General features: G+C 55.9%; 1 protein-coding gene across 5 annotated transcripts in view; it reads left to right on the plus strand.

The window, feature by feature from the left end:
• Nucleotides 1-24,072, plus strand: part of TCF7 (transcription factor 7) — a 68,427-nt gene extending 44,355 nt beyond the window's left edge. Inside the window, exons 4-12 of one of the 5 annotated variants that reach the window (XM_080555487.1) lie at nt 2,627-2,759; nt 4,653-4,743; nt 7,664-7,750; nt 9,708-9,818; nt 10,029-10,191; nt 10,700-10,807; nt 14,661-14,709; nt 16,471-16,543; nt 20,261-24,072. In XM_080555487.1, coding sequence (XP_080411613.1) covers nt 2,627-2,759; nt 4,653-4,743; nt 7,664-7,750; nt 9,708-9,818; nt 10,029-10,191; nt 10,700-10,807; nt 14,661-14,709; nt 16,471-16,543; nt 20,261-20,564 — 1,119 coding nt within the window. In that variant the 3' untranslated portion in view covers nt 20,565-24,072. The remainder of the gene's footprint in view (nt 1-2,626; nt 2,760-4,652; nt 4,744-7,663; nt 7,751-9,707; nt 9,819-10,028; nt 10,192-10,699; nt 10,808-14,660; nt 14,710-16,470; nt 16,544-20,260) is intronic. The other 4 variants (XM_080555488.1, XM_080555490.1, XM_080555489.1 and 1 more) reach the window with 4 other exon arrangements.
• Nucleotides 24,073-24,300: the final 228 nt, after the last annotated feature.

A 24,300-nucleotide genomic window follows, 5' to 3' on the forward strand; every position in this document is an offset into this window, starting at 1 on the left:
CTGCTGCTCTGTCCCGCCTGGAAATGCCACTCTGGTGTTGCTGTAAATGCGCCTCTTCATTTCTGTAGCCAGGTCGCGGCTGCACAGCTCATTCCCCAACCTGCCCCCGAGGGGCTGCGCTGGGAGGGGTGAGACAAAACCGTCCCCAGGGCCCTTTTGTCACCCCCAGGGCTGCTGAGGTCACCTGGGCCGCGGGGCCGTGACGCCAGGCACCGGCTGCGTTATTTCGGGCAGGCCGGTGGCGAGCAGCTCCGTCACCCCCGGTCTGAGCTGTACTGAAACACGGAGGAGACACAGCAAAATGCTTCAGCAAACCACAGCCGGGGCGAGCCGCGGTGCTGCAGCCTGGCCCTGGCGTCCCCACGGCCCAGGGACCTGCTGGGAGGACCCAGGACCTGGTGCCCTCACGTCGCATCGCTCACCCGGCAGGAAACCTTTATGATCAGGTGGATTTTGTAGCTTTAAAACATCGCCACCAGCTAACTCCTGGCTTCGAAAAGCCTCGCCGAGGTCCACGTGCTGCAGCCGATCTGCAGAAAGTAAACCTAGACCGCATTTAAAAGAGGAAATGATACCATTTCTCTGGCATGTAGGTTTTATAAATGAGATTTTATAAATGAGACTCATCCGGTGAAGGCCAGGAGCTAGGAACGTGCCCACTGGTGGCCAGCAGCAGCTGCAGTGTTTAAAACTGGGGATCGACACTGAAATATTCTCTGCTTCTCCAGGTCCTGCAGCCCTATTTCCTCCGTCCCCGGGTTGGTTCAGTCTGGGAGGCAGGTCCCTGTAGCGAGCTCCCTGGCTGAGGAGGTGGCAGTGGGCGAGCAGTCTCTTACCCGAGTTTTGGTCTCGTTTCTGTCCCAAGCATCTTCCCCTGCCAGCGGTTCTGTGACTTCAGAGAGGAACAGAAAAGCGTTTTTGAGCGAGGCAAGTGCAAACGCAGAAGGGATGCGGGAAAGGCCAGCTCTTCTTGCTGCTGCCACGTCTCGTTTCCCATCTGAACTGGTGGAAAGTCTGAGTAACCGTGCTGCAGCCCGCTGTGCAGCCCCGCTGCTGTGCCCTGGGCTCTGGCCTGTTGCGGATCGGCGTCAGGACGGTGCAGCCGTCTGGTCCTGGTCCGGTGAGATGCAAAATGTCCCCGCAGAACGGCACAGCCCTCATTCAGGCTGCCTGCCATTCAAATCTGCTAAACCATGGCAAGTTTTAGAAACATCGCTGAAAAGCTACCCCTCATCTCTTTTTTCGTGGGCGAGAAAAGTTCAGGCTCGGAGCTCCAAACGCGTTTAGCAAAGCGGGAGCCAGCCCAGCGCCGATTTCAGTGGGAGAACCACGGAGCCCCCCGGCCCTGCTGCAGGACGGGAGCGCCTGAACTGCTCCAGCTTGTGCTGGGAGGTGCACATCCCCCTGCGCCCCGCTGCGCGCAGGAAATCCACACCTGGTAAGCATCAGGAGCTAGGGTTTTCACTCACTCTTAAATGCAAACCTGCATCCCTCTTTAATTTTATTTGCATAAGCAAACTCTGCGGGCAAGGCGGATGGGAAGCAGCGTCCCCATCCACCGGGGCTGTTTTCCTCGCCGTTTCAGGGGTTCCTCCTTGGAGCCAGATGGTGTTTCATGCTTGCTCTGCCTGAGCAAAATCATTACCAAAGTGAAAGGCAGCAGTGAATCAAGTCCAGAGGTCTTAAATGACTTGTCAGAAGGCACCTGGAGATGCCCCGATAGGACACGAGAGCTTTGGCGAGCAGCACCCGCGGCAGCTCGCTCACGTGCTCCGCTCTTTCCTCCCGCTGCTGCGGTGCCGTCGGTCCTGTTTCTCCTTCGGGATTTATCCGGGACAAATCCTGCCACTCCACCGCCGAGGCAAAGTCGGTTTGGGTTTAAAGGCAGCCACGGGCGAAACCGGGCATGTAGGGAGCGGCTTGGGACGCTCGGGGCAAGGAGGCTCGCAGCAGACAGCGGCGTGCGCACGCGGGCACGGCTGTGCGCGGGTGTGCGTGAGTGTGCACGGGTGTGTTTCCCTCACGGCTGCTCATGCCTTTCGAACAGGCTCTGCTCTCCCTGCCCCAACGCCTGGAGGTACCCCGGGGTGTATCAGATTTGCTGCTGGGCCCCCCCCGGCCCCGTCCCACGTAGCCGGGAGCAGCTGCAGAAGCCCGAGCGTGGTTTTCGGGGTGAATGTGCAGGATGTGGGAGTCCGGCTGCAGACCAGGGCAACACACGGGACTGCGTGTGTGTGTGTGTGTGTGCCCGCAAGCTGGGGGAGCAGAAAACAAGAGCGATGCCTTTGGTTACACGCTTTTAGCATTTATCCTGGAATAAAAGATGCCTGAAGTGAATTTTTTTAAAGTCTGGATTTTGACAGCTTCACGTTGATTCGGGCTGATTTGCACCTACCATGCAATCAGCAGCAGCTGTTATCACTGCTCGATGTTGGATTTCTCTTGCGGGATCTGTTTATTTAAGCACAAAAGGGTGTTTTCTGCCGTGCCCTGGGCAGACTGTTGTAATTCCCAGCCCCCTTGCAGCAGCAGCACCCCAAAAGCCCTCGCTGCTCGCGGGGCTCGATGGTTCCTCGCAGCCCGGCCCCTGCCTGCCGCTGAGCCCTCTCCCCCTTCTCTCTTGCAGTCCAACAAAGTTCCCGTCGTGCAGCCGTCCCACGGAGTCCACCCGCTCACCCCGCTCATCCCTTACAGCAACGACCACTTCAGCCACGGCTCCCACTCGCCCCACTTGCCCGCCGACATCAACCAGAAGCAAGGTGAGGGCACCTCTGGGACCGAGCGCGGGCGGAGGCAGGGGGGACACGGTGCTGGATACTGCAGGAATCACAGCCAGCACCTTTGGGAACACCCCACCGGTCCCAAATGAATGGGAAAATGAAATGCTGGGGCGCTGCTGAGTGGTGGGAGGTTGTTTAGCTTCTTGGCCATGCTTCGTAATCTTGGTCAGTGGGAGTTTGGCGTGAGAAGTGGCAGCCCCGCTGGGGAAACGGCCTTAATTCGCCGTGCAGGCTGCCGTGGAGCTTAGCCCAGAGCAGAGCCTGCACGGTGTGTGCGAGTCAACCAGAAAATGGAAAGTATTCTTTCCTTTGACTCATACCCAAACTGTTGTCAGGTTGTCATTTTGAGAAAATAAATGCTTGAAACAGGAAATATTTTGACTAAATAGGATCAGCGTCTGGTACCTAAATGGACATTTGTATGCGTGTCCCCGTAGCCACACGTGTGAGCTCGTCACACGTTGGGCTCCTGGGCTTTCTGCGTGAGCCCAGCACACACCAACCGACCGGGGCTGCGGGGCAACGTACGGCGTGTAGGGGTTAAACCCTGAGCTGTAAATACAGGGACACGGGCAAGGATTCACCCCAGACCAGCGTTCCCTGTGGGCTGCAGAGATCCCACAGGTCCTGTTACGGAGAGGTCCAGCCCGGCGCCCCCAGCTGCGCATCCCCCGTCCCCACGCTGCTGGGGCAAGGGCTCCTTCCCCCTGCGGTGTGGCTGTCACCCTTCTCACCCCTGAAATAGCAATACCTGCTGCTCTGGCCGTGGCGGGGTGCTGTGTCCCGATACAACATAGCTGTAGGTGAATTCTCGCACAGAGTTACGTCTTCCTCTCGGTTCCGTTATATATCAGGTCGGTGAACTCCTAATAAGATGTTTGGAATCCATCGGTGTCAGTCCTAATTACAAACCTATCAGTAATCCATCTGGGAGAGTAATCCGGATCTTGAGCTTGCAGGCTGCTCGCAGCTCATCTCCAATTCCATAAACACATTTATGGCCCGGGGCAGCTGCTGGACAACCCCTGCACGCTTTCTGTAGCCTGAGGCTCCTCTGCAGACAGCGGCGAGCCGGAGTTTTACCCTGGAAAGCCCTGCTGCTTAGCAGGGCACGGAGCTCACGCGGCTGTGTCTGTTTCCTCCCCGGGGGATTTGAGTGCCTCGGGCCAGTCCCCGGCACGAGCAGCGCATGCCCAGAACCCAAATTCACTGCCAGCGAGCCTCCCTGCCAGTGAATCCCTCCTGCTCCTGCGCTGGGTGAAGGGACGACGAGGCACTGGGCTGGCCCCAGAGGCAGGACGGAGAGCAGCCGGGGGAACTGCGAGAAATGAAAAGAGGAAGCCCTCCCTGCCCGTTCTTCTCCAGCTTCTCCCAGGCTGCTCCCAACTCCGGCAGAGCCGACAGGAGCGGGAGGTGCTGGGCTGCCTCCCGTGCCCGTGTCTCTGGAGGCCGTGCAGGGATTCCCCGTAGGGAGGGAGAATTCCCACCTGGCGCCATCCCCTGCGTACAAATGCCCGGGCACCCACAGAGCCTGTGAAATCATCGCTTTTAAACCCAAATTATTTAAAGTCAAGCTAGCAGTGACACCCGCTGGAGCATCCCCGCTGGTCGCTGCTGGGGTCCCGGGGGTGAGCGATGGGGCGAGGGCCATAGGAACAGCGCTGCCCCCGGGTTGTGCACAGGCTCTCCGGGCTTGCGGGTGCTGCAGAGTCCCACAGCACAGAGAACAGTGACTTGAGTGCCCTGCCTCCTGCAGACAGCAGTTCCACCCGTATGCCCGGCTGGCCACCAGTGCCACGGGCAGAGCGGATGGGGACGGGAGGGGCCCGTGTCAGAGCCGGCTCCAACTCACCTCCTTCTCCCTTCTCGCAGGAGTGCACCGGCCTTCCCAGACCTCAGACATCCCCGGCTTCTACCCGCTCCCCCCGGCTGGGGTCGGCCAGATCACGCCCTCGATGGGATGGTGAGTGTGGGATCCACGCGGGGGTCGGCTTCCCCGGCCGCGTGCAGCCCCCGCAGCGTGCAGTGCACCGGGCAGGGGGCTTGCACCCGATGCAGGGGGGGGGCAGCAGGTCCGTGGGGGGCTGGAGGCTTCGTCCTGCCCGGGGCATCCTTGGAGCAGGGGACAACCTGCCAGATTCAAAACCACTGGATTGGGAAGGAGGGAGGGCTTCTTCCCACCTCCTCTAATCACAGCCAAGCCTCTCCGGAGGAGGAGGGGATTTTTTTCCCTCACTGGGGTTTTCAGCACAAGCAGGGCTTTCCCGGAGCGTGCTGCCGGCGTGGTGCACGGGATGCTGCGTCCGTGGTGCCTCTCGGGAGGTGACACAGCAAAAAGTGCCCCCGGGCAGAGACCTGAGCCCGGCAGCCTCCTCGGTGCCGGTGATGGGAGGACGCGGCGGAGGCTGGCAGGGGGCTGCGGGGCGCAGGGCAGGTGGCGGGGGGCAGGTGGCACTTCCCTCCTGCTGCTGGCTCGTAAAACCCCGGCAAAGCCCCTCAGAGACATCCAGGTACGAGGACGTAACGCCAAATCACCAAACGCATTAAAACGCAAAGTAAAAAGTTAGCTTTTTGCTGTCGTTGTTTATGGATTTACGTGTTGCAGACATTTAACCACCAGGAAACAGAGGCTGAGGCCTTTGATACAGAGCTCGGCTTCAAAGAGGTGGCATTTTGCTTTCTGTGCTAAATCTGCTACTCTCGGGCGATGATTTAACTCCTCGTATGATGTGATTCATCCTCAGGAAAAACAAGTACTGGAGTGACTGTGCTGTAACATGACAGAAGTAGCTGGGGGTGAGACAGGAGCTCCCAAACGCGAGGTCCACTCGCGGGGTGAGAAGCTGCTAAAGGCAGCCCCGGAGCGCGGCGGGGAAAAGCCAGCTTTTCCCCGAGGCTTTGTCGGGAGGCTGCTCGCGGAGGAAGCCGCGCTGCTGACAGCACCGAGTGTCTGCGGGGTTTGGCATCCTCGATAAACCTCGCCAGGCGTGCACGTTGGCGACTAATAGGGCAGGTACGGCACAGCCGCAGACGGCAGGCCGGCCTGACAGAGCGGGGAGCACGCGTGGCGTCTGCAAGAGGCCCTTCTCCTATTTTTGCTTGCCTCAAATTCACAGAAAGAGCCCCGAACCACTCCCAAAGTGCCCAGCCCCATGCCTGAAGCCGCAGCAGCGCTGACCCTGCGCAGGAGGCGAGGGGCTACAGGGGACGAGGACGGGATGGGGACAGGGACAGGACGGGGACGGACGGGGAGCACCCACCGGCTGCGGGAGGCGGCTTCTCCTCCCCGGCTGGCCGGCAGGAGCCGGGCGCAAGGCTCGGGAGGAGGAGCTGCCCGACTGCCCCTTGCGATGAGCAGGGTGAGAGCCCGATAACAGCCTCCTGGAGTCCAGACGAGGGAGGCTGCTGGCGGGAGCCTGGCGGCGACCCCAGCAGGACGTGGGCAATCCGGCCACAGCCCCGCTGCCGCCCCGTGGTGCTGGCCCCGCACCTCTTGCCCCGCCGGGCCACGGTGGTGGTGCCCGGCCATGCGGGGCAGGTTTGGCCGTCGCGTTTATTGCCGTGTCAGAACCACTTGGGTTGAGGCCGTGAGCGCACGGCTCCTTTTGTGCCCCAATATCTCGGTCTCTGGAGCAGTGAATGTCACTTCGGGATGGAGCTGGGTGCTGTCCCGGCCCCGCAGCAGGGGCTTCCAAGGCCGCCTCGGGTTCCTGACACGGTAGCGCTTGGCTGGTCGGGGAGTTACTGTCGCCGCCACCCGAGCGGTGCAGAGGGCGCCGTGCCTGGCCGAGCCCTGCGTGTACCCTGCCTGCCCTACAGACAGAGCCTGCAGATCTCCTTCAAGCCGAGACACGGCAGCTCCCAGACAGCCAGAAACAGGAGCCCTCCTTGCCCCGAGCACGGCTTGAGGGCTTCGCTACCGTGCTGCTGCGGCCGTGCCTCCGCGGGGCAGAAGCCGGCTTTACCCGGAGAAGCCGCTGGCGCATCGGGGCAGCAGGATGGTGCTGTGGTTATCGGTGACAGGCTGCTGCTGGTTATCGGTGCTGGAAATAGCCGGTGCTGTCCATACAACAGCTCTGCACGAGCAGCATCCGTGCGGCCACGTTTTGGGGCTTGAACATCCTGGCTCGCCTTCCCCAGGCGTCTGGGTTTCCACGCGCGGTTTCAGGCTGGGAGCATGTTCTGGCAGCTGTACAGAACAAACCAAGGTGTTTTTGAGCTATCTCCATATGAAAACGTGGGGGCTTTCCCATGCTGAGAACAACCAGGAACTTCCTTCATATTTATTTTACTATCTCAAAAATAATTTCCAGCTCCAGGTCTGGTACATGCCTGATTCCCAGTGCGAAACAACTTGAAAAAGAAAAGTAGGACCTGGCGTTGGGCTTGTTTAAAAACAAGAGGCATCCCTTTGAGGATGCACGGGGGCACTCGGAGCCTTTCTGGGGCACATGTGGGGCAGAGGAGGTGCTCTCTGCCCAGCACCCCCAGGTTCCCGTGCACCCACATCCTCCCGGTGCCGCCTGCGGCCGCGCAGCCTCATGTGTGCCGGACAGAGAGGCTCTGACCAGGCTGCAGCTTTCTGGTCACACTGTGCCCTTTCTCTTCATCCGTGCAATAGGAATCTCTCCTAATTTTTCAGCACAGCTCCGTATTTTCGCTTTACCAAGATCCTAAACTCAAAGAAAGCTGCAGAGCTACTCAAACTGGGGGCAGAGGGGGGGGTCAGGTTTGGATGCAAGCTCCGCAGGGAGGTCCAGCTTCCCCTAAACAAAGCCCAGACCCCGCGCTGCCCCCGGCTCCGAGCCCTGCTAGCAGAGGGTATCTTTAGGAAACGCCACGTGGCTGGAGATACTTGATAGACTCTTTCTTCCCGATCCCAGGCAGAGCCAGTCTGTCTATCCGCTCCCGTCATGTGGATTTAGACAGCCGTATTCGTCAGCACTTTCCGCTGGGGCTTCTTTCTCCAGGTGAGTATGTGTGAGCCGGGGCAGCAGCTCGGCTGCCCCCGCAGCTTGCAGTGTGTGCAGTAGGAGCTTGCAGCAGAGCGCGGCCCCGCAGCGGCCCCGCACCAGCCCCGGGGCAGCTGCTTTGAGGCCGTGCCCGGCCAAGGAGGCGCCCACGGGAATACCGAGCGTCCGGGGAGGATGCCCAGCGACTGGGTTCTCACCAGCAGAAGGCAAAGCAGAGCCAGAAATCCCTGCCTTCGGCCCAGCGTTGGGAAAAGGGGGTGAAATCCATCGCTCGGGATTTTCCCCCCTTGTCTCCAACCACGATGTTGAATATATCCCAGGCGCAGGGCTGAGTTTTGCTTTGCAGAGAGCGATGTGTTTTACTTGGGCTCAGCCTTAGGGCAGGACGGGCAGCGGGCAGGCTGCTCGCTGGGCTCCCCCCCGCAGCGGTCCGGGACCCGCAGCTTGCTCGCGGCCTGCAGCCGGAGCCCAGAGCCCGCAGAGGGGCCGGGGGCTGCGCTGCTTCGCGCCCCTGCAGCCTCGGGCAGCGAGCACAGCCCCGCGCCGTCCGCGCTGCTGATGCTCCCCTCCGCAGGGCTCGGCCTCTTTACGGCCGCTCGGGGCCAAATTGTAAATACACCCAGGCCCCGCTGATACCCCAGGGAGCAGGATACGTCCCCCGTGGCTGGGAACCGCAGAGCCCCGTACCTCTGGGCGAGCTGGTGGGCAGGGCAAAGCCCAGCCCTGGCTCCCGGCTGCTCCCGCGCCAGCTTTTGCTTCTGCTTCGTGTTGTCCTGAAGAGCAGTTAGTGGAGGCTGCCCGCAGGAAAACCGTGCAAACAGGCCTCTGTCCACGCAAACCCTCCTCCGTGCAACCCCCTGTCCACGCAAACCCTCATCCACGCAAACCCTCATCCGTGCAGCAGGGGCAGGAGCACGCTGCCAGCCCACCTCGCTCTCCGAGGCATCGCTTTTCGTGGCCTCGAAGGCGAGGGGCAGGACGAGCTAACGGTTCCCTGCGGGGCCCCGGGAGCTCCCCGGCTGTGGCACAGGGGTTCCCGCTCGCAGAGGAGAGCAGGGCGGATTTTGCAGCGCTGCTGCAGACGAACGAGCAAGTACACCTGGTCAGATAAGGATCAGACTTCAGACGGTGCTGGTGGATTAAATTAAACAGCTTTTCTTTTTGTGCCAGCATATCTAATGAACAGTTCATCTCCCATGGGCAATTCTGCCATCTCAAGCTGCAGTCATAAAGTGGCAAGCTTGGCAAAGCCGACTGCTCTGGCTTTACCCTCTAAAACTCTAGAGAGGTAATGAAGCTTGAAAGCTAGCGAGACCTCTCATGATCTCATTTCTGTGTTGGTGGATAACATTGCTTAGGCGAGGTGCACCTCCTAGAGTTGCAGTTTGGTTCATGTTCAGACTTATGCTTTTTCTGTTAAAAGAAAGGTGTGGGGTGGTCCTAATCTCTCAAATCCAAACGTTGGTTTGAGTTTGTTGTTCCTTCCTACAGCGCTAATAAGATATTGCAACAACAGAGATCTGAGTGTCTGAAAACGCTTGTTAAAAGCGCCCTTGATCTCGGCGAGGCTGGCTCACGCCGCGGGCTGCTTTCGGCAGCCGCCTCTCGGCACCCGGCCGCCTCTCCCCGCGTGCGTTCGGCGCGGCTGGCAGGGGCGCTCCGGGGAGCCGCACCGGGGCCGAGCCAAGGAAAAAGGGAAGAGATGCCCAAATCCCCGCTCCCCGCTGCGTTCGCTCGGCACCCAGACTTCGCAGCCTCCCAGGCGAAGGAGGCCGCGCCGCCGCGGGTTCGCTTTCCATGTCCTCCGCTTGCCGTCTGCTTCTGCCGCCCCGGAGCGCCACCGAGGGAGAGCCACTGCTGCGGCTGCTGGGGCTGACCCACCGCGGCCCCACTGCTCCCCGCACAGCCCTCGTGGCCACCCCGGTGGTTCACGGCTCGCCCGTCTCCCCTGCAGGTTCACTCACCCGCTGATGCTGGGCTCCAGCATGCACACCACCGGCATCCCGCACCCCGCCATCGTGCCCCACTCTGGCAAGCAAGAGATGGAGCACTACGACCGAAACATGTAAGTTGGAGGTGCCCTTGGGCTCCTGACACCGCGGGCTCCCCCCTGGTTGTCCCCTGTGATGCGGGCACAAGGCTGGGCGCTGAGCACTGCGTGTGCCGGGGGCAGAGCTCCAGCCCAGCGCCGGGTGGGTTTGGCACCGCGCGTCCTGCTGCTCGGTGCTGGGGGGGGGGCTCTGATGCTGACTGCTCCTCTTGTGTCCCTGCCAAGGAAACCTCAGCCAGAACCAAAGAGAGAGAAGGAAGCCAAGAAGCCCACTATCAAGAAGCCCCTGAACGCTTTCATGTTGTATATGAAAGAGATGCGGGCAAAAGTCATCGCGGAGTGCACCCTGAAGGAGAGCGCAGCTATCAACCAGATCTTGGGCAGGAGGGTAAGGGTGGGCCAGGCCCAGCGCTGCGCACCCGTGGCCAGGGCCGGTGTCCCCTGGGGGGGTCCAGGGGAGCAGAGCAGCACTGTGGGGCTCAGCAGGGCAGTGATGGGACTTGTGCCATGGTGGGGGGCGTGCGGACACCCCCAGAAACAAGGGCAGGGGAGCGGGGGGGCGGAGGAGGTTCTCCCGTCACTCTGTTGGAGATCGGGGTTTTGGTGGTGGTGGAGGCATTGCCCCCTCGCTCCGCTGGGAGCATCCTCAGGCTGGAAGCAGGGTGCAGGAAGACCCAAAACTGGGAGAAAAGGGAAATCTTGCACCCCAGTAGCAATGCTGAGATGGCAAGGTCCCCAGCAAGACCAGCGACCAGCGCAGCGTCCCTGTCCCCTGCAGCTGCTCCTTGACACCTGCCCTCGGATGCTCTTCCCTCGTCCCCCAGAGCCCGATTCGAGCTGGTGGCTGCAGGGCAGGGGCGAGGGGACCCAGCTCAGCTCCGTGCTTGTCCTTGCAGTGGCACGCGCTGTCCCGGGAGGAGCAGGCCAAGTACTACGAGCTGGCGCGCAAGGAACGGCAGCTCCACATGCAGCTCTACCCCGGCTGGTCCGCACGGGACAACTACGTGAGTGGTGTCGCGCCTCGGGATCCCACAGAAATGCCCCCAAAATGGCCCAAAAATGACCCAGGGGTGGGTAAAAATCGGTGCCTGCCAAATGTCCCAGTTGTCCCTGGTAATGCTGTTTCTGGTGGTATGGTTCATGTAGAAATTGAGCAGTGCTTGGAACATCCCCTTGGCTGCTCAGCACGACGCAGGTACGGCGTGGATGTTGTAACTCCCCAGCTGCCTGTAGACCAACGGGCTGGGTACCGCGGGCTCCACAGCCCCGGCCGTGGGTGCTGAGCCCAAGCACGGGCTGCAGTTTTGGGGGGAATTGCTGAATTGCGTGCTGGCACCTCTGTTCTGCAGGTTTAAAACGAGTGCAGGGCGTCTGCTCACAGGATCGTAATAATCATGGAGAATAATTTTCAAAAATGCAAAATAGGAAAGGAAAAGCTGCTTTGCATTCATTCCACGCAGAGCTCAGCCTCACGGGGTGCTCGGTCCGGCTCTGGGACTCCGTGAGGGTCCGTGTCCAAGCAGCAGCCCCTGTGCCCCCGGCCGATGGGGGCTCGCCTGCTGCCCTCGCAGGGTGACGGTCACCGAGTCGGTGCCTGCCCCCCTGGGACTTTGATCCCACCCTGGCCACCGCTATGAGAGGATCCTAAGCAAATCAAGCACACCACGTTCAAAGTATTCAAATGCAGCCTGAGCAGACACAGACAGCAGCGCTGCTTGCTCTGCGAGCTTGCAAGCGAGACCCAGCTCTCCGGCGAGGCTGATTCCCGAGCAAGGTTGCCATTAGGGAAGAGAAAAATCTTTACAGATTAAAAAAAAAAAAGGGGGAAAAAGGTCCCAAACCGGGCAGCGAGGGGTCTGCGGGGAGCAGTGGCCGTGGTGGCAGCTCCCAGCCCGGCTGGAGGCACAGCGCAGCGGATGTGCTGCCCGCTGCTTCACGGCGCGTCCCGCTTGCAGGTAGCAGGGCTGGCGTTTGGGAGCCTCCGGGCTACTCAGTGGAGCATTTACAAGTGAGCATTAGAAGAATTCATTTCCTCTTAGCTATATTAATAATGCAAGAGGCAGCGCGGTGAGCGAGGTTCCATAGGTGGTGCAGCGTTCCCGACGCGGGAGATGCAGTCTTCTCTAGTGGCTTTCTCGACTGGTTTGATCTCCCATGTGAAGAGCCCTGCCTAGCAGGCTCATTAGGGACCTGAAGCAAAGCACACGTAGATCTTCAGGTGTCTGCCCATCTGCTCCGGGGTCTCTGGGTTGATCCAAGGCTCCGTCGTTTCCCTCTCAGCCACTTTCTTTGCCTTGGAGCCGTGCAGCCCACCCTTACCCCTTCTTCCAGCACCGCTCAGGAGGCCCAAACTCCACCAAAATGTCCTTAAATTACAACAACAACGATTAAAAAAGGAGTGCAAATGCAGAAAAAGCAGAGGAGAGGTTCTGGGAAGCCCCGAGTTGTGTTTCCCCTGCGACAGCACGGATGTCCCTGCCTCCTTGCAAGCGCAGACTGGGAGCTCGGCGTCTTTGCAGGATCAGCGCCAGCTGAGACCCGAGGGATGCCCGTAGAGAAGCCGGGGCAGCACCAGAGGATGCTTCTCTGCGGGCATCCCTGGTTCTCAGCCAGCATCTCTGGAGGGCAGCAGCGATGGTAAGAGCCAGGTATCGTTTTCCTCCACGCCCAAGCACTTCCTCCAGCGAAGTCCCATCCCTCCTGCACCTTTCCTCTCGGAAAGCACCGGCTCCCTGCTCCGCAAGAGCTGTCCCTTCCCGGCTGGCCGGCAGACGAGCTCGGGGCACGTTAGCTCTCCCTCCCAGCACCGGCGAGCAGCTGCTCCGGGTCTCGTGGTCGCTGCAAGGGAGGCTTTTCTCTCTGGAGCTCGAGCAAGGAGGAGGAATGTAGGTCACCTCCGCGGCACGTGACTCGGATGTCAGGCAGGAAATACAGTTGCTCCCACACCGAAGAAAAAGCTTACCGCAGCTCGGAGCTTTCCACCTTCACTCAAACCACAAGAAGTCATATAAAAAGTCATAGGTCAAAGGCAGCCTGCAAGCTGTGCTCCCCACGCAGGCCAGATTTGCTCCAGCTCCACTGTGCCCTCGTTAAGGAGGTCACTAGGAGATGCGGGGAGTTATTACGTATTTGGGGTCAGGGAGGCAAGTTGGGGATAGAGCTGTGTTTTGCTGTTAGGGAGTGAAGAAAACACGTGAATGAGGGGTGGGGCCAGAGCTGCAAAGGCACTGAGGCAGGGAGATGAGTTAAAAAAAAAAAAAAAAAAAGTAGTAGAGAGATGAGTATTTTCAAAGAGTCTCCAGGGATTTGCACAAACTTTCTTTCCCGTTTGAAACCAGGGATGCTCCTCCAGGTTACAGGTCACTGAGCAATTTCTGTCCAGGTGTAAGGAGCAAGTAAGTGTGTGCTGGAAATGGGGAAGGTGCTGGAACAGGCCAGATGGTTTATAGAAACGTAAAGAGGGGGGAGTTAGAACGTGCCAGGGGAGTGAGCTGTTGCTCGTACAACCTCGGACGCAAGTGGTAAATCTTGTTTAATTCTATTAATTTAGTTAAATCTATTAATTAAAGCGATGGTGGGTGGGATTCCCAGGTGACACACGTAGGGTGGCTGTGGCGTGCCAGCAGGAGTTGGCAGAGCAGCTTCGCACAGAGCTGTCTGCTCCTGTCCCCGCGAGCCCCCCCGAGTCCCCTGGGCTGTCGGGGACAGAGCACCCGAGGGTTTCCGCGGCAGTCCGGGGGGTCAGCAGAAACACGCTGCGGTTTTGAAACAAAAGTCCCATTTCTCACCCATTGGTGTGGGCTACCAAGAGGGGTCCCCCCCCTCCAGCGTTTCAGGACAAACCGTGAGCTGACGCCGCCACATGCTGCAGCGCTGCGGCTCGGGCAGGCGCTTCGACCGCCCCGCACTGCTGTCGGGGACACGGAGCGCACCGGGGCACTGCCCCACGTCGCTCAGCACCGCACAGCTCCGAGCGCGGGCAGCTGTCGGTGTGCCAGCGTGGGTCACGCTGCCAGGCCACGCCGAGCTGCTGCCCGCGGCCAGGCGAGGAGCAGTTTGCGCGGGTCGGTGCAGAGATGAAAGCGGCTAGTAACCAGCCGTGTCACACAGACCAAATGCGCTGGGCGAAAGCCGCTACCACACCATTTCCCTAAATATATTTAGATCGGAGTTGTGCCGTGTCGTGCAGGTGAAACCTCAGTGGGATTTACTCTTGGGCTTCTTTGAATTGAGTAGCAGGGCTGGGTGATCATTCACAACAGTGTCCTGCAAAGAAGAGCCATTCTCTAACTGCACGCACTAAAATTTTCTTTTGCAACCTCTTACGGGGGCTGCAGCATAAATGAGGGGCTCGGCTGCGTTTGCAGCGTGGCTGTGGGCTCTCGTAGTGCTATCAGACCTTGCCCAAAGAGTTCGAGGCTCCTCGTTAGGAAGACCTGCCAGCGACGCAGCAGGGTGGCAGCGGAGCCGTGCCCTCCGTCTCTGGGTTTCTGCTGCTGCCCCTGCGAACGCGCACATCTCCTGCACGCCGGTTTGGGCATGCCGGGGATGAGTCAGAACGCCTGCGGTGCTGGATCCAGGGATGCTGACAATTAGGGTTGTTGTTGAGAAAACGTACTTGCCCAGAACAAATTTGTGCCGTGTAAACGACAGCCGTGGCCGTTTGTGCGGACGGTTGACTCGGTGGCTGCTCTGAGAGTTTCCCCCTGGGTCTCTTTTGTGGAGCAGCAGGCCGGCACCGCATGCAGCCGCAGCATTCCCAAGGGCCCAATCCAGCCCCGCAGCCCTGAAAACACCGAGGGGCATCCCTGGGCTCCTGGGAGCGGGGACTAATGGGCTTTTCCTTGCATTTCCTAGGGGAAAAAGAAGAGACGGACACGGGAAAAGCAACAAGATTCCAATTCAGGTAAATCCTGCGGTGCCAAGCCACGGGGCTCCTTGGTGGCTGCCACCTTGCTTTTGCTCGGAGTGGATAATCCACAGCAGTTGCTGTGTTTTACCATTGTTCCTTTTATTTTCCTGATCTTAACTGACGAACTGCGCGATTTTAAAGGCAGTAAATGAACATTGCTGTGAGTTTTTCCTAGCCGTTAGAACATGGATAGTTCAGGGCAACTGAAAAGATCAGATTTTGGCAAGTGGATAACTTCATATATATTATCACTAAAGTTAATTGTTCATAACAAGCAGATGAATGCCCCCATCGACCCTACAGGTACTGTTGAGGAAAGCTCTCAAATGAGTCAATAATGCGTGCAGGACTAAATGCAGTGAGAGGCCTGAAGATTGGCACTGCCCAAAATTTGTTTCGCTTTTCATAATAAGGTAGAGTTCAAGTAAAGTCAGACTAAAAACTAGGGCAGGTTTCCTCCCCGCACCACGCTGTTTATCAGAAAAGGCCCTTTGACAGGTTTGAGCTGTTCGCACACACATTCCCGTCATCCAGGGCCATTCCCGTGCTGGTTTCTGGAGCATTTCTATCATACTGGGAATGAATCACGTCTGTTCCAGTAAGCATTCATTGTAAAACATCAGGAGACCATCCCTGCCCGCTGTGGCATCGCGTATCCTTCAAGTTACGACCCGCAAGTCGAGCCCTGGCTCTGCTGATGTGGTTGCCGGGGATTACGGGGCCATACAACCAGAATCCTGCAGCCCGCATTAACACACCGAGTTCAGGTTATCTCATTAATTGCTGCAGGATGAGCTCTTCGGATTATCCGTAAAAAGCAGTTCCATAAAAGTGCCCCAGTAATAACTTCGGTTTGGTTAATACTGTTAAGGCATTCAGTGCCTAGACTGCAAAGGAGAATTCAAGCATTTAGGTTTATGTGGAGTGTATATATATTTACATATCCAAGTGGCTTGTGTGCATGATATAAAAACACTAATTTTGCCCATTATGGACTGAAAGCCTGGCACACAGCAGGAAGCACTGGTGGTGGCTGATAGAGGCAGTGTGAATCCTGCACAGAAACCCTTCAGATCCTATTGCGGCACTGGAGAAAAAGCACGATGTGCCTGAAGGAGAGGCCACGGAGCGTAGCTTTTCCACCCGACCTGGAAGGGGAAGGCAGGGGACAGAGCAGGATGGCCGGGGCTGATCTCCGCGGTGCTACCTCTGCTTTCCACCTGCTTCTGCAACGTTTCCTCTCTTCTCTTCCGCCCGCAGCCCGCGCTCGCTGGCAGCCCGTTTAGTCACTGCTGGGAAGGCAGGGAGCAGGTAAGGATTCAGGCACAGCAGGCAGCGTCGCTGTCCTTTGGCAGCGCTCCCAAACCTAAGGAATTGGATGCGTCACGAAAAGCTGTGAATTTCCTGGTAATTGCTCGCGTTTCCTGGAGCCGAGCTGTGAGTGCCCCGTTGTGGCGCTGGATTTAGCTGAGCTAGGGAAGCACAACGAGAGAGCAAAATCCAGGAGAATTCAGACGGGAGGCTGTTTCCCAAAGCTCCTCCTTCCCCAGCTGCCATCACTGACTTTGCCTAACGCTCGCTTTTTTACAGGAGAGGTGGTGCCGGCACCGTTGCAGAACCAAAAAAACGGGATTGTAGTCTGTTAGTGGTGTGTTAAGTGGCTGAAATGATGTTGCCTCTTTTCTTCCTCCTGCTCCTCCTCCTCTTTGTGCCTCTGCCTTGCCCATTCTCCGCCACGCATGCTTCTGTGTTCAGATCCTGCCTCTCCTAAGAAATGCAGAGCTCGCTTTGGCCTCAACCAACAAACGGACTGGTGCGGCCCGTGCAGGTGTGTATCGGCAACTGGCGGCTCCTCGGCACCTCGCGGGGTTTTCCTGGGCGAGCGGGTTCGGCTGCGCACGGCGCTGCGGCGGCGCGCCGGGTTTGCTCGGGCTCCCTCGGTAGCTGCTGTCCCAGCTTCACGCTGTGTCTGTCCACCGCCGTGGGCAGTGCTCCTGTGGCGCTCTGCGTGGTCGTTGGCTGATGAACCTCCCTGGTCTTAAAAGCTTATTTCCAGGTGACCCTGGTGTGGGGCTTTCCTCCCGTGGTTAAGATTTCCTATCACATAAACACCCCTCCGGGGCCAGTAGCGAGTAGTGAAGGTTTTTCCTGCTTATCCTGGGACTAACCACATACTCCAAGGTGTTCCCTCGTTGGCCCTGAAGTTTTGCAGCACCCACCATGGGGTGGGAAAGCCTTAAGCCATGAGTCAGTTTGCAAGCACTTCATGCCTCGTGGCTTCTAGGGCATGATCATGGAAAGGCAACGGTGAAGCGCAGTGCCTGAACCACAGCAGTACCTGGCTCAGGGTGTCTGCAAGTGCATCCTGGTAGGAAAAGCTCAGGGGGGCTCCTGGACAGACAGAGGTCTGTGGCTCACAGCACAGCACGTGCATTTCCAGGTTTCCATACCTGTGTGCTGAAGACGAGCAAAAGCTGAAAGTACAGCGAGAAGTATTGCTTCACATGCTTACTGCGGAATAAAGCGAGGGAAATCATTTAGTCCGTCCAACTCTGAATCCTGGAGGCGTAGCCCTGCAGAGTCCCGGTAGTGCTTGGTCCCAGGCTGACCCAGGCTGTCCAAGGTCCCAGACCATCAGCTGGTGGGGTCTCGCAGACCCCTGCGCCACGGGTGTGAGCAAGGAGGCTGGGCACGCACCTTGCCACCTCTTCTTGCACCCGGGCAGCAGCAAGCGCTGCGTCTTCCCCTGGGAATTCCTTACTTCTTCAGAGAAGCTTCAGAACGTCCCGTGCTTGCATTTGTGGTGGTTGGTATCATCAAGCACCATTTAACTGATAAGAAAACTGGACAGAACTCCCTTAATACCTCCTTGATATGTCACCCTGAATGTCCAGAGGGCTGGCTGTGACACCCAGGACGTGGCAGAGAGCCCCAAGCCAAGGGACAGCAGGTCGGGGGCAGCTCCTGCAGCTCCGCTCCGACTTCGTTTGAACTCTCTTAACTCAGCTTCAGCGCTAACCCTCTGCATTGCTTCCGATTAACACAGGCTGCTGAAGTGTTCGTAGACCTTAGCATGCTTTTTTTTAAAAAACTTTTGCTTCTCAAACACTATTTAGTCACGTCTTCTCTGCAATTCTTTGTACTAATGTGCCGCTGCCAGCTCAAAGGCTTCTGTCCTGCGTGCTATGGTCACCGATACCTGCGGAGAGCAATGCCCGCCAGAGGATTCACACTCCACAGGAGGAGAGTTTAACTGGTTAAAATGGGGTGGTCGTGCTCTGGAGGTTTCACCCTCATCCCCCCTTACACCAGGGCAAAATGCTCCAGGGTGCTGTAGTTCCTAAAGGACAGGGATAAATCCTTTTAGCTGTATGGTAGCCATGCCAGCCCTAGCCCACTAAATGCTTCATTATCAACAATCTGTAGTATCAGATCTGCTTTTTCTCCATTATTTTACATCTAATCGAATCAGTGGATGGAGTGGATAGATATGTATCATCTTACGAGTAGGTTGCTGAAACTCTCCATCCTGCAGCTACTCCTGAAATGTCTGTGGGAAATACAGCTTGTCCTGAGGTTTCTCTGCTCTGGGAAATTACAGCCCGTGCAAAATAACCTCAGTGTTAAATATTCCATTCAGCAGGGCTGTCGTGTTTCATATCACATTAATTGGGTCACCACAGCTAACTATGACACTGACAGCAGTAATACCACTTCTCTTGTTCACATCCAGTGCAAAGTCATGTTTAATACTGGGCTAGTTAATGCATATTCCAACACTGTCTAGTTTTTCATTAGTAAGATCAAAGAAAGGTGTGTGCCCACATTAGCAAGTTCTCCATTTGATCTGTTTTCCTCAGATGAGACAGTCGAGGCAGGGAGCTGAGCAGGAGGAAGACATTGTTTTTAGCTCTTTTAGCTATAAAGTCATTAACAGCATCTCCAGCAGAGGAATTGTTCCCTCACTACTGTTAAGGTGACATCTCGAGAGCTCTATTGTTTAAAACTGTACTGAACTGCTCCAGAGGATTCAGAGCAGGTGACATGAGGGATCTGTCAGGAAAAGAGAAGGAAAACCAACTCCATACAGAGCATGTAAAGACAGCATGAGACAGTGCGAGGTGCTACCTGAATAGCCAGGAACGGGTCAGCTCCGTGTGTGAGATGGCAACTGGAGCTCAGGTAAACACAGGCTACATATTCCTGCGTTTGGTACCAAACAGCAGAATTGTCCCGGGATGCAGTGAAATCATGCCCACGGCTGGTTACAGCGAGGACAGCGTGTGGCTTGTATTTCTGAGCCCCCAGACCAACAGGGGACCGCACATCCAACATAGGAGCAGGAGTTTCTTACTGGGAATGTGGGGCTAGCGGGAGAGATTGTCACCAGCTGGGTACTTCTCCATGAAACCCTTTTTGTGAGCAGATCTGCCGCCGGCTGCTCTTTGCAGCAGAAGTCTGGGGGCAGGTTCATTCACACACCTCTGCCTAATCGCTTGCTCCCTGTGTGTGTGCATTGCACTTTGTGCTTGTGTCTCAGCTTCCGAGGAGACAGATCGCAGTGAACACTTCCTGCCCAGGAAAGCCACGGGCTGAAGTGTGAAGGGTGGCACCGTCCTGGCTGCTTTTCCTTAGCCTAGTTAGCAGCTTAAAAGGTGATCGATGCTCCAGAGACAAATGAGTCTTGTGAACGGCTCAGAGCTGCTCCAGCATCCCTGGCAGGACCTCAGCCAGCCTCAGACCGTGCCCTCCGCCAGCCGGTCGCTGGCCTTTTTCTTCCTTCCTCAGGAGCCTGCTGAGTGCTTTCAGCTCAGCCGTGTCACTGAGTCATCGTCAGAGGCAGGAATGAATGTGAAGTATTTGGAGATTCAGAGGTGTTATGAATAGGCTGAGATCAGAGGCTTTTGCTGCAGAAAGAAAAAGAGCTAAGTAGATGATACGTTGCGTGCAAGTCTAGGAAAGCGGTAGGAAATGTGCTACAGGCAAAAACACCCTTAAGACCTTAAAAGTTTGGGTTGACTTGCGTTGCCTTAGGAGGAAAGCCAAAAAAACGATGGGGAGCGCGGTGTCCTGGCAGCGCGTGACCTGGCGCTCCTCCGTGGGTGGCTACGTCCCGCAGGGCAAACAAGAAGGGCACGGTTGTGCCGCATCTCAGCGGGGATCCCTGGCACGGCCAGAGCCGTCCGTGCCCACAGCACGGGTGAGCCGGGCCTTGCCCCACCGGGCCGGGCCTTGGCCCTCACCGGGCCTCGGCCCGGCCGCGCCCGGCCCCGCCGCCATTTTATCGCCCCCTGGCGGGCGCGGCGCGGAGCCGCCGCCCTGCGCATGAGGGAGCCGGGGGCGGCCACGGACACCCGGCCACGGCTACAAGCCCACGGCCACCCCAGCACGGCCACAAGCCCACGGCCACTCGGTCGTGGCCACCCAGGGCCCCCCCCCGCAGGGCCGGCTGCGAGCCCCCCGCCCGCACCGCGTCCCACCCGCCCTTTGGTGCGTGACCGCACGCTCGCCTTATTTACGGCTAACTCTCTTCCACTGTTCTTAGGAGGAAAAAGAAGTGCATTCGGTACTTACAAGGAGAAGGACGCTGTGCCAGCCCAGTTTCTTCCGATGGAAGTGCTATAGACTCCCCTCCCTCTCCCCTGGATGCACTCCAACGCGTACCCTCTGCTTTCCCTTCAGACCAGCCCGCAGCCCCCGCTGCCTCCGCGCACCGAGAGCCTCCCGACCCCTTCCCCGTCTTGGCCCACGCCGGCCCGGCCGCCAGCTCCTCCAGACCGAGCGCCCACCGCTCGCCCCACGCGCCCGCGGAGCCCCCGGCGCCCAGCGTGGCCCCCACGGGGACGTAGCCCCGCGCCCACCCGCCCGCCTTGGCCGAGACACCGGGCACTTTGCTCACTGAACAGCACCGGAGGCCCGTCCAAATTCCCCAAGTTCACTGTCAAACTTGCAAAGTTAGGCGACGGAATGATTTAAGGATGCTGGAAAACTCTTTTTTTGTTGTTTTCTTTTTTTTTTTTTGGGGGGGGGTGGTGGTTAAAGATAGAAAAGTGACTTTAAAAAAAAAAAAGGTTTAAAAAAAAAAAAGTATTTGCCAAAATTTCTAAGTGCTGATGAGTAAACAAGCCTTTTGTCCCTGCCCTGTGCTGCTTTTTTGTTTGTTTGGGGTTTTTCTTTTTTTTTTTTACTGCATTATCTCCAAGTATGGCGGAAAGCAAAGAGGAACCCCCAGCTTGCTGCAGTAGGTGGTAGGTGCTATAAATCTAACACTGGCTTCCATTTCCTGCCTTCTGAGCTGCTTTAAACTGTAGTCAGTCACAGATCTCCCGTAGCCGTTGTACCACGGGGCTGGAAAAGCTGGAATAGGAGCATTTTGTAAAAGCCCTCATGCCCGAAGACTAAATGTAGCGATGCTAGCTCCCTGATCTGACTGACAGAGAAATGAAATATTTAAACAAGTGAGGTGTATTTTTTAAGCTTCGTGTCTGAGGACAGGAAGGTACTGTTTACAGGTAACAGGTCTCTGTGCAGACGTCGATCCCACTAGCAGAGGAAAGCGGGGCGCTGGCCGGGCGCAGCAGGAGCTCGGCCAACTTGAAGTCAGACTGCCGACTGCTGCCCGCGTCGGTGCAGGGCCGCCCTTGCTGTCGTGGCTCGGTCACTGCCGATCTGGACAGGCAGAATTCTCATCCAGCGGCCTGGGTGCAGCCTCAAAAAGCCTAACTCTGCAACCAGCCGTGCACCGGCACACGGGAGGAGCACAGCACGTGTGCACGGAGCCTGTGTAAAGCCGTAACGCCCGACAGCCGTACTCGAGCGCTACGCTCCGGCCCAGAGCCTCTTCCTTGGCAAGCAGGGGTGGAGGACAGGCCGCGGTGTGTGCTCTGCCCCCCCTTGGCTCTCCCCTTCCCTGGGGCAGGCCAGGAGCAGAGCAGCACGCTGCCCTGCTCTCTGCTTACAGTCCGTACTTACCCTCTGCAAGATCAAAACCATTTCTTGATGATTTGGTGTAGAACTTTAAAAAAAAAAAAAAAAACTTATTCACTTATTCTAGCTTTTTCTCAGAGATCTTCCCTCTACCTCCACAACGATGCCAAATGTTAATGTATTCTCTCCAGCCTGAAAACATTTACCAGTTTCTGGTATTTTATTTATATGTTGAGCTTGACAAACAAAAACACTGTGGACAGATTCTGATCTCCAAAACCTGATGTAAATCCCAAATTAATCAAAGTTACTGATTTACTTCATGTTTGCATACTTGTCACAGAGACCAGAATCTGCCTGGAATAAATATATTCTAGACTGCTGAAGAGAAAAGTAACAACAGACAGAGGGAGAGGGGGATCTATTTTTTTCTACTTTACAGAATAGGTTTTAGAGTACTGAATGCAAATTATGTAGTAATGTTATTGTAGAACTGCAAGAAATTTAAGATGACCTTTATAATGTAAAAATATTTTTATATTTTTTTCTTAACACAAAAAACAAAAACCCTAATTTTTTTACATTGGACTAAACAACTTTTTAAGCAAGTTAATGCATCAAAGATTGAAAACTTTAAAAAAAAAAGATTAGTCTGTAGAGCGTCTTTGGGTTTATTCCCTTTATTTAGGTACTTTTGCTTGTAGTAGTGTAGACTTTTTAATTCCAGTTTTAGTTTAGATCTAAACCTATTGCTTAATTCCTCTCCTGTGTAAATGTAACTTCAGAAGCACTGAATGAAAGCTACGTGCACAAACCTGAAAGTCATTTTAACCCTTAGAGAAGTGACATTACCTGAAGCGCCTGCCAACTGAGCTTGGCCGTGTACTTACGGCACTCAGAGGGTTAATTACATAGCACTAGATCAACACACGATCTGCTGTTTTAAATTATTTTAGCAAGCTTAGACAACAGCATGGTCCAGTGCTCAACAGAGGAACTCAGCAGACTATTCCCAGAACTGACATAGATTCTTCTTATATATATAAAAAAAAATCTTTAAAAAAAAAAAAAGCTGTGTCTCAGCTGACCATTTTTCATTGAGACTCTTCGATGTAAGGTGCTGTAGAAGTGTCAACTACTGTAAAAGCCACAGCTGACAAATCAGCCACACTGAGCCCATCAGTGGCCTAGCGTAACTCAAAACTGGGCGTAAAGCTGGCATACCGTAATACCTGATTGCTATTTTGTGGTCGGATAAAACGTAATTTAGCAGCAAAGCAAAGACGGGTATGAAAAAAAAAAAGCAGATGTGTTTAAATAACACCAGAGGAAATTTAGGGGAAAGTCCTGAACAGTATTAAACTGCGCATCTTGACCAAGGACCGAGTAGCACTGGCATGCCCAGAAGAGCCGTCATTCATTTCAGAACTCGTTAGGACTTTCACCCGCTGATTTCAAGGCTACTCAGGGCCCCTCCACGGCGTTCGGGCTGCCTGCCTTGGTTCAGGGCACGCTGACCAGGGAAAGGCCCCTCTGTATTGCAGCCTCCACTCATCACGTTTATTCCATCCGATTCCTGCAAAGTCTCCTTGGTGCAAGCTGCTGCTCCCCTCCTGCAGGAGCCTTTCCCTGTGCGCGCACAGCGCAGGCGCAGCGTGTTTCCTCAGCCACGCAGACGGAGCGCTTACACTTACACTTCTTACACCCCTTGTCTGACCGATGCCCCAAAACGGGGCTCGCTGACGTCGCGTCGTGCTGGCCCTGCGCTCTGCTCTGTGCGTACAGCTTTGTCGCCAGACCTTACCCCTGTGGCTTCAGCTACTGCAGTATAAACACGATTTCCACCTGGTACACCGTAACATCTTCAGTTTATACTGGTCTGAGAAAATTTAATCCCCCCCCTCCCCAAGACATGCAAGAAATAGACCTGTAAACTGCCCATTTCTGAGACAAAACAGCAAGCATGAGCAACTTGTGTTACGTGCCCTACGGTTAACAATCAATGCCAAAACAGAGCTACTTTTATTAATACCAAAAAAGTGTCTTTAGAACTGCTATATGAAGTGTTATTATTTTGTGTTAATGCTCTTTTGTAATAGAAGGAAAACTTTGCCCTTAAGTTTTTATCGCAACAAGATTTTTTTTTAGTTCTTTTACAGCAATTTCAACTTTTCTTGAAATACGCATTTGAATTCCTGAAACCAGTTTGAATGTAGAAGTCATGGAAATACCACTTCATTAAGCCAAGTAAAACCACTGTATGTATGTAGCAGGGATAAATGTTTTGCAGCTGTACTTTCATTTGTCCAATGATTCTCCATCATTTGTTGTAATTTTTTTACTTCACTGAGTTTGTATTTTTTGGCTTTTATGTTCAAAATATGTTTATAGCTTTATAAATAAAGTAATTGCCAGACTGGCTATTCAAAATAGGCCACTGGAAGTTATAAACCTACGAAGGCGTCAAATAATTATTTCTTGGAACTGAAGAAGATTCTTGCTTTTTTTTTTTCAGCATTTGTACGTTTAAATACTTTTTAGAATAATTGCCAATAGTCTTCAACAGAGGTAAGACTGAAATTGTAAACCAAGACTAAGGAAATGTACGTTTTACATAAAACGATCACTACAGCTGACTTCCTCCCCACAGGCCATTTA

This window comes from Anser brachyrhynchus (genome assembly GCF_964034855.1).
Source record: "Anser brachyrhynchus genome assembly, chromosome: 14".
NCBI classification, from domain to species: Eukaryota; Metazoa; Chordata; class Aves; order Anseriformes; family Anatidae; genus Anser; species Anser brachyrhynchus.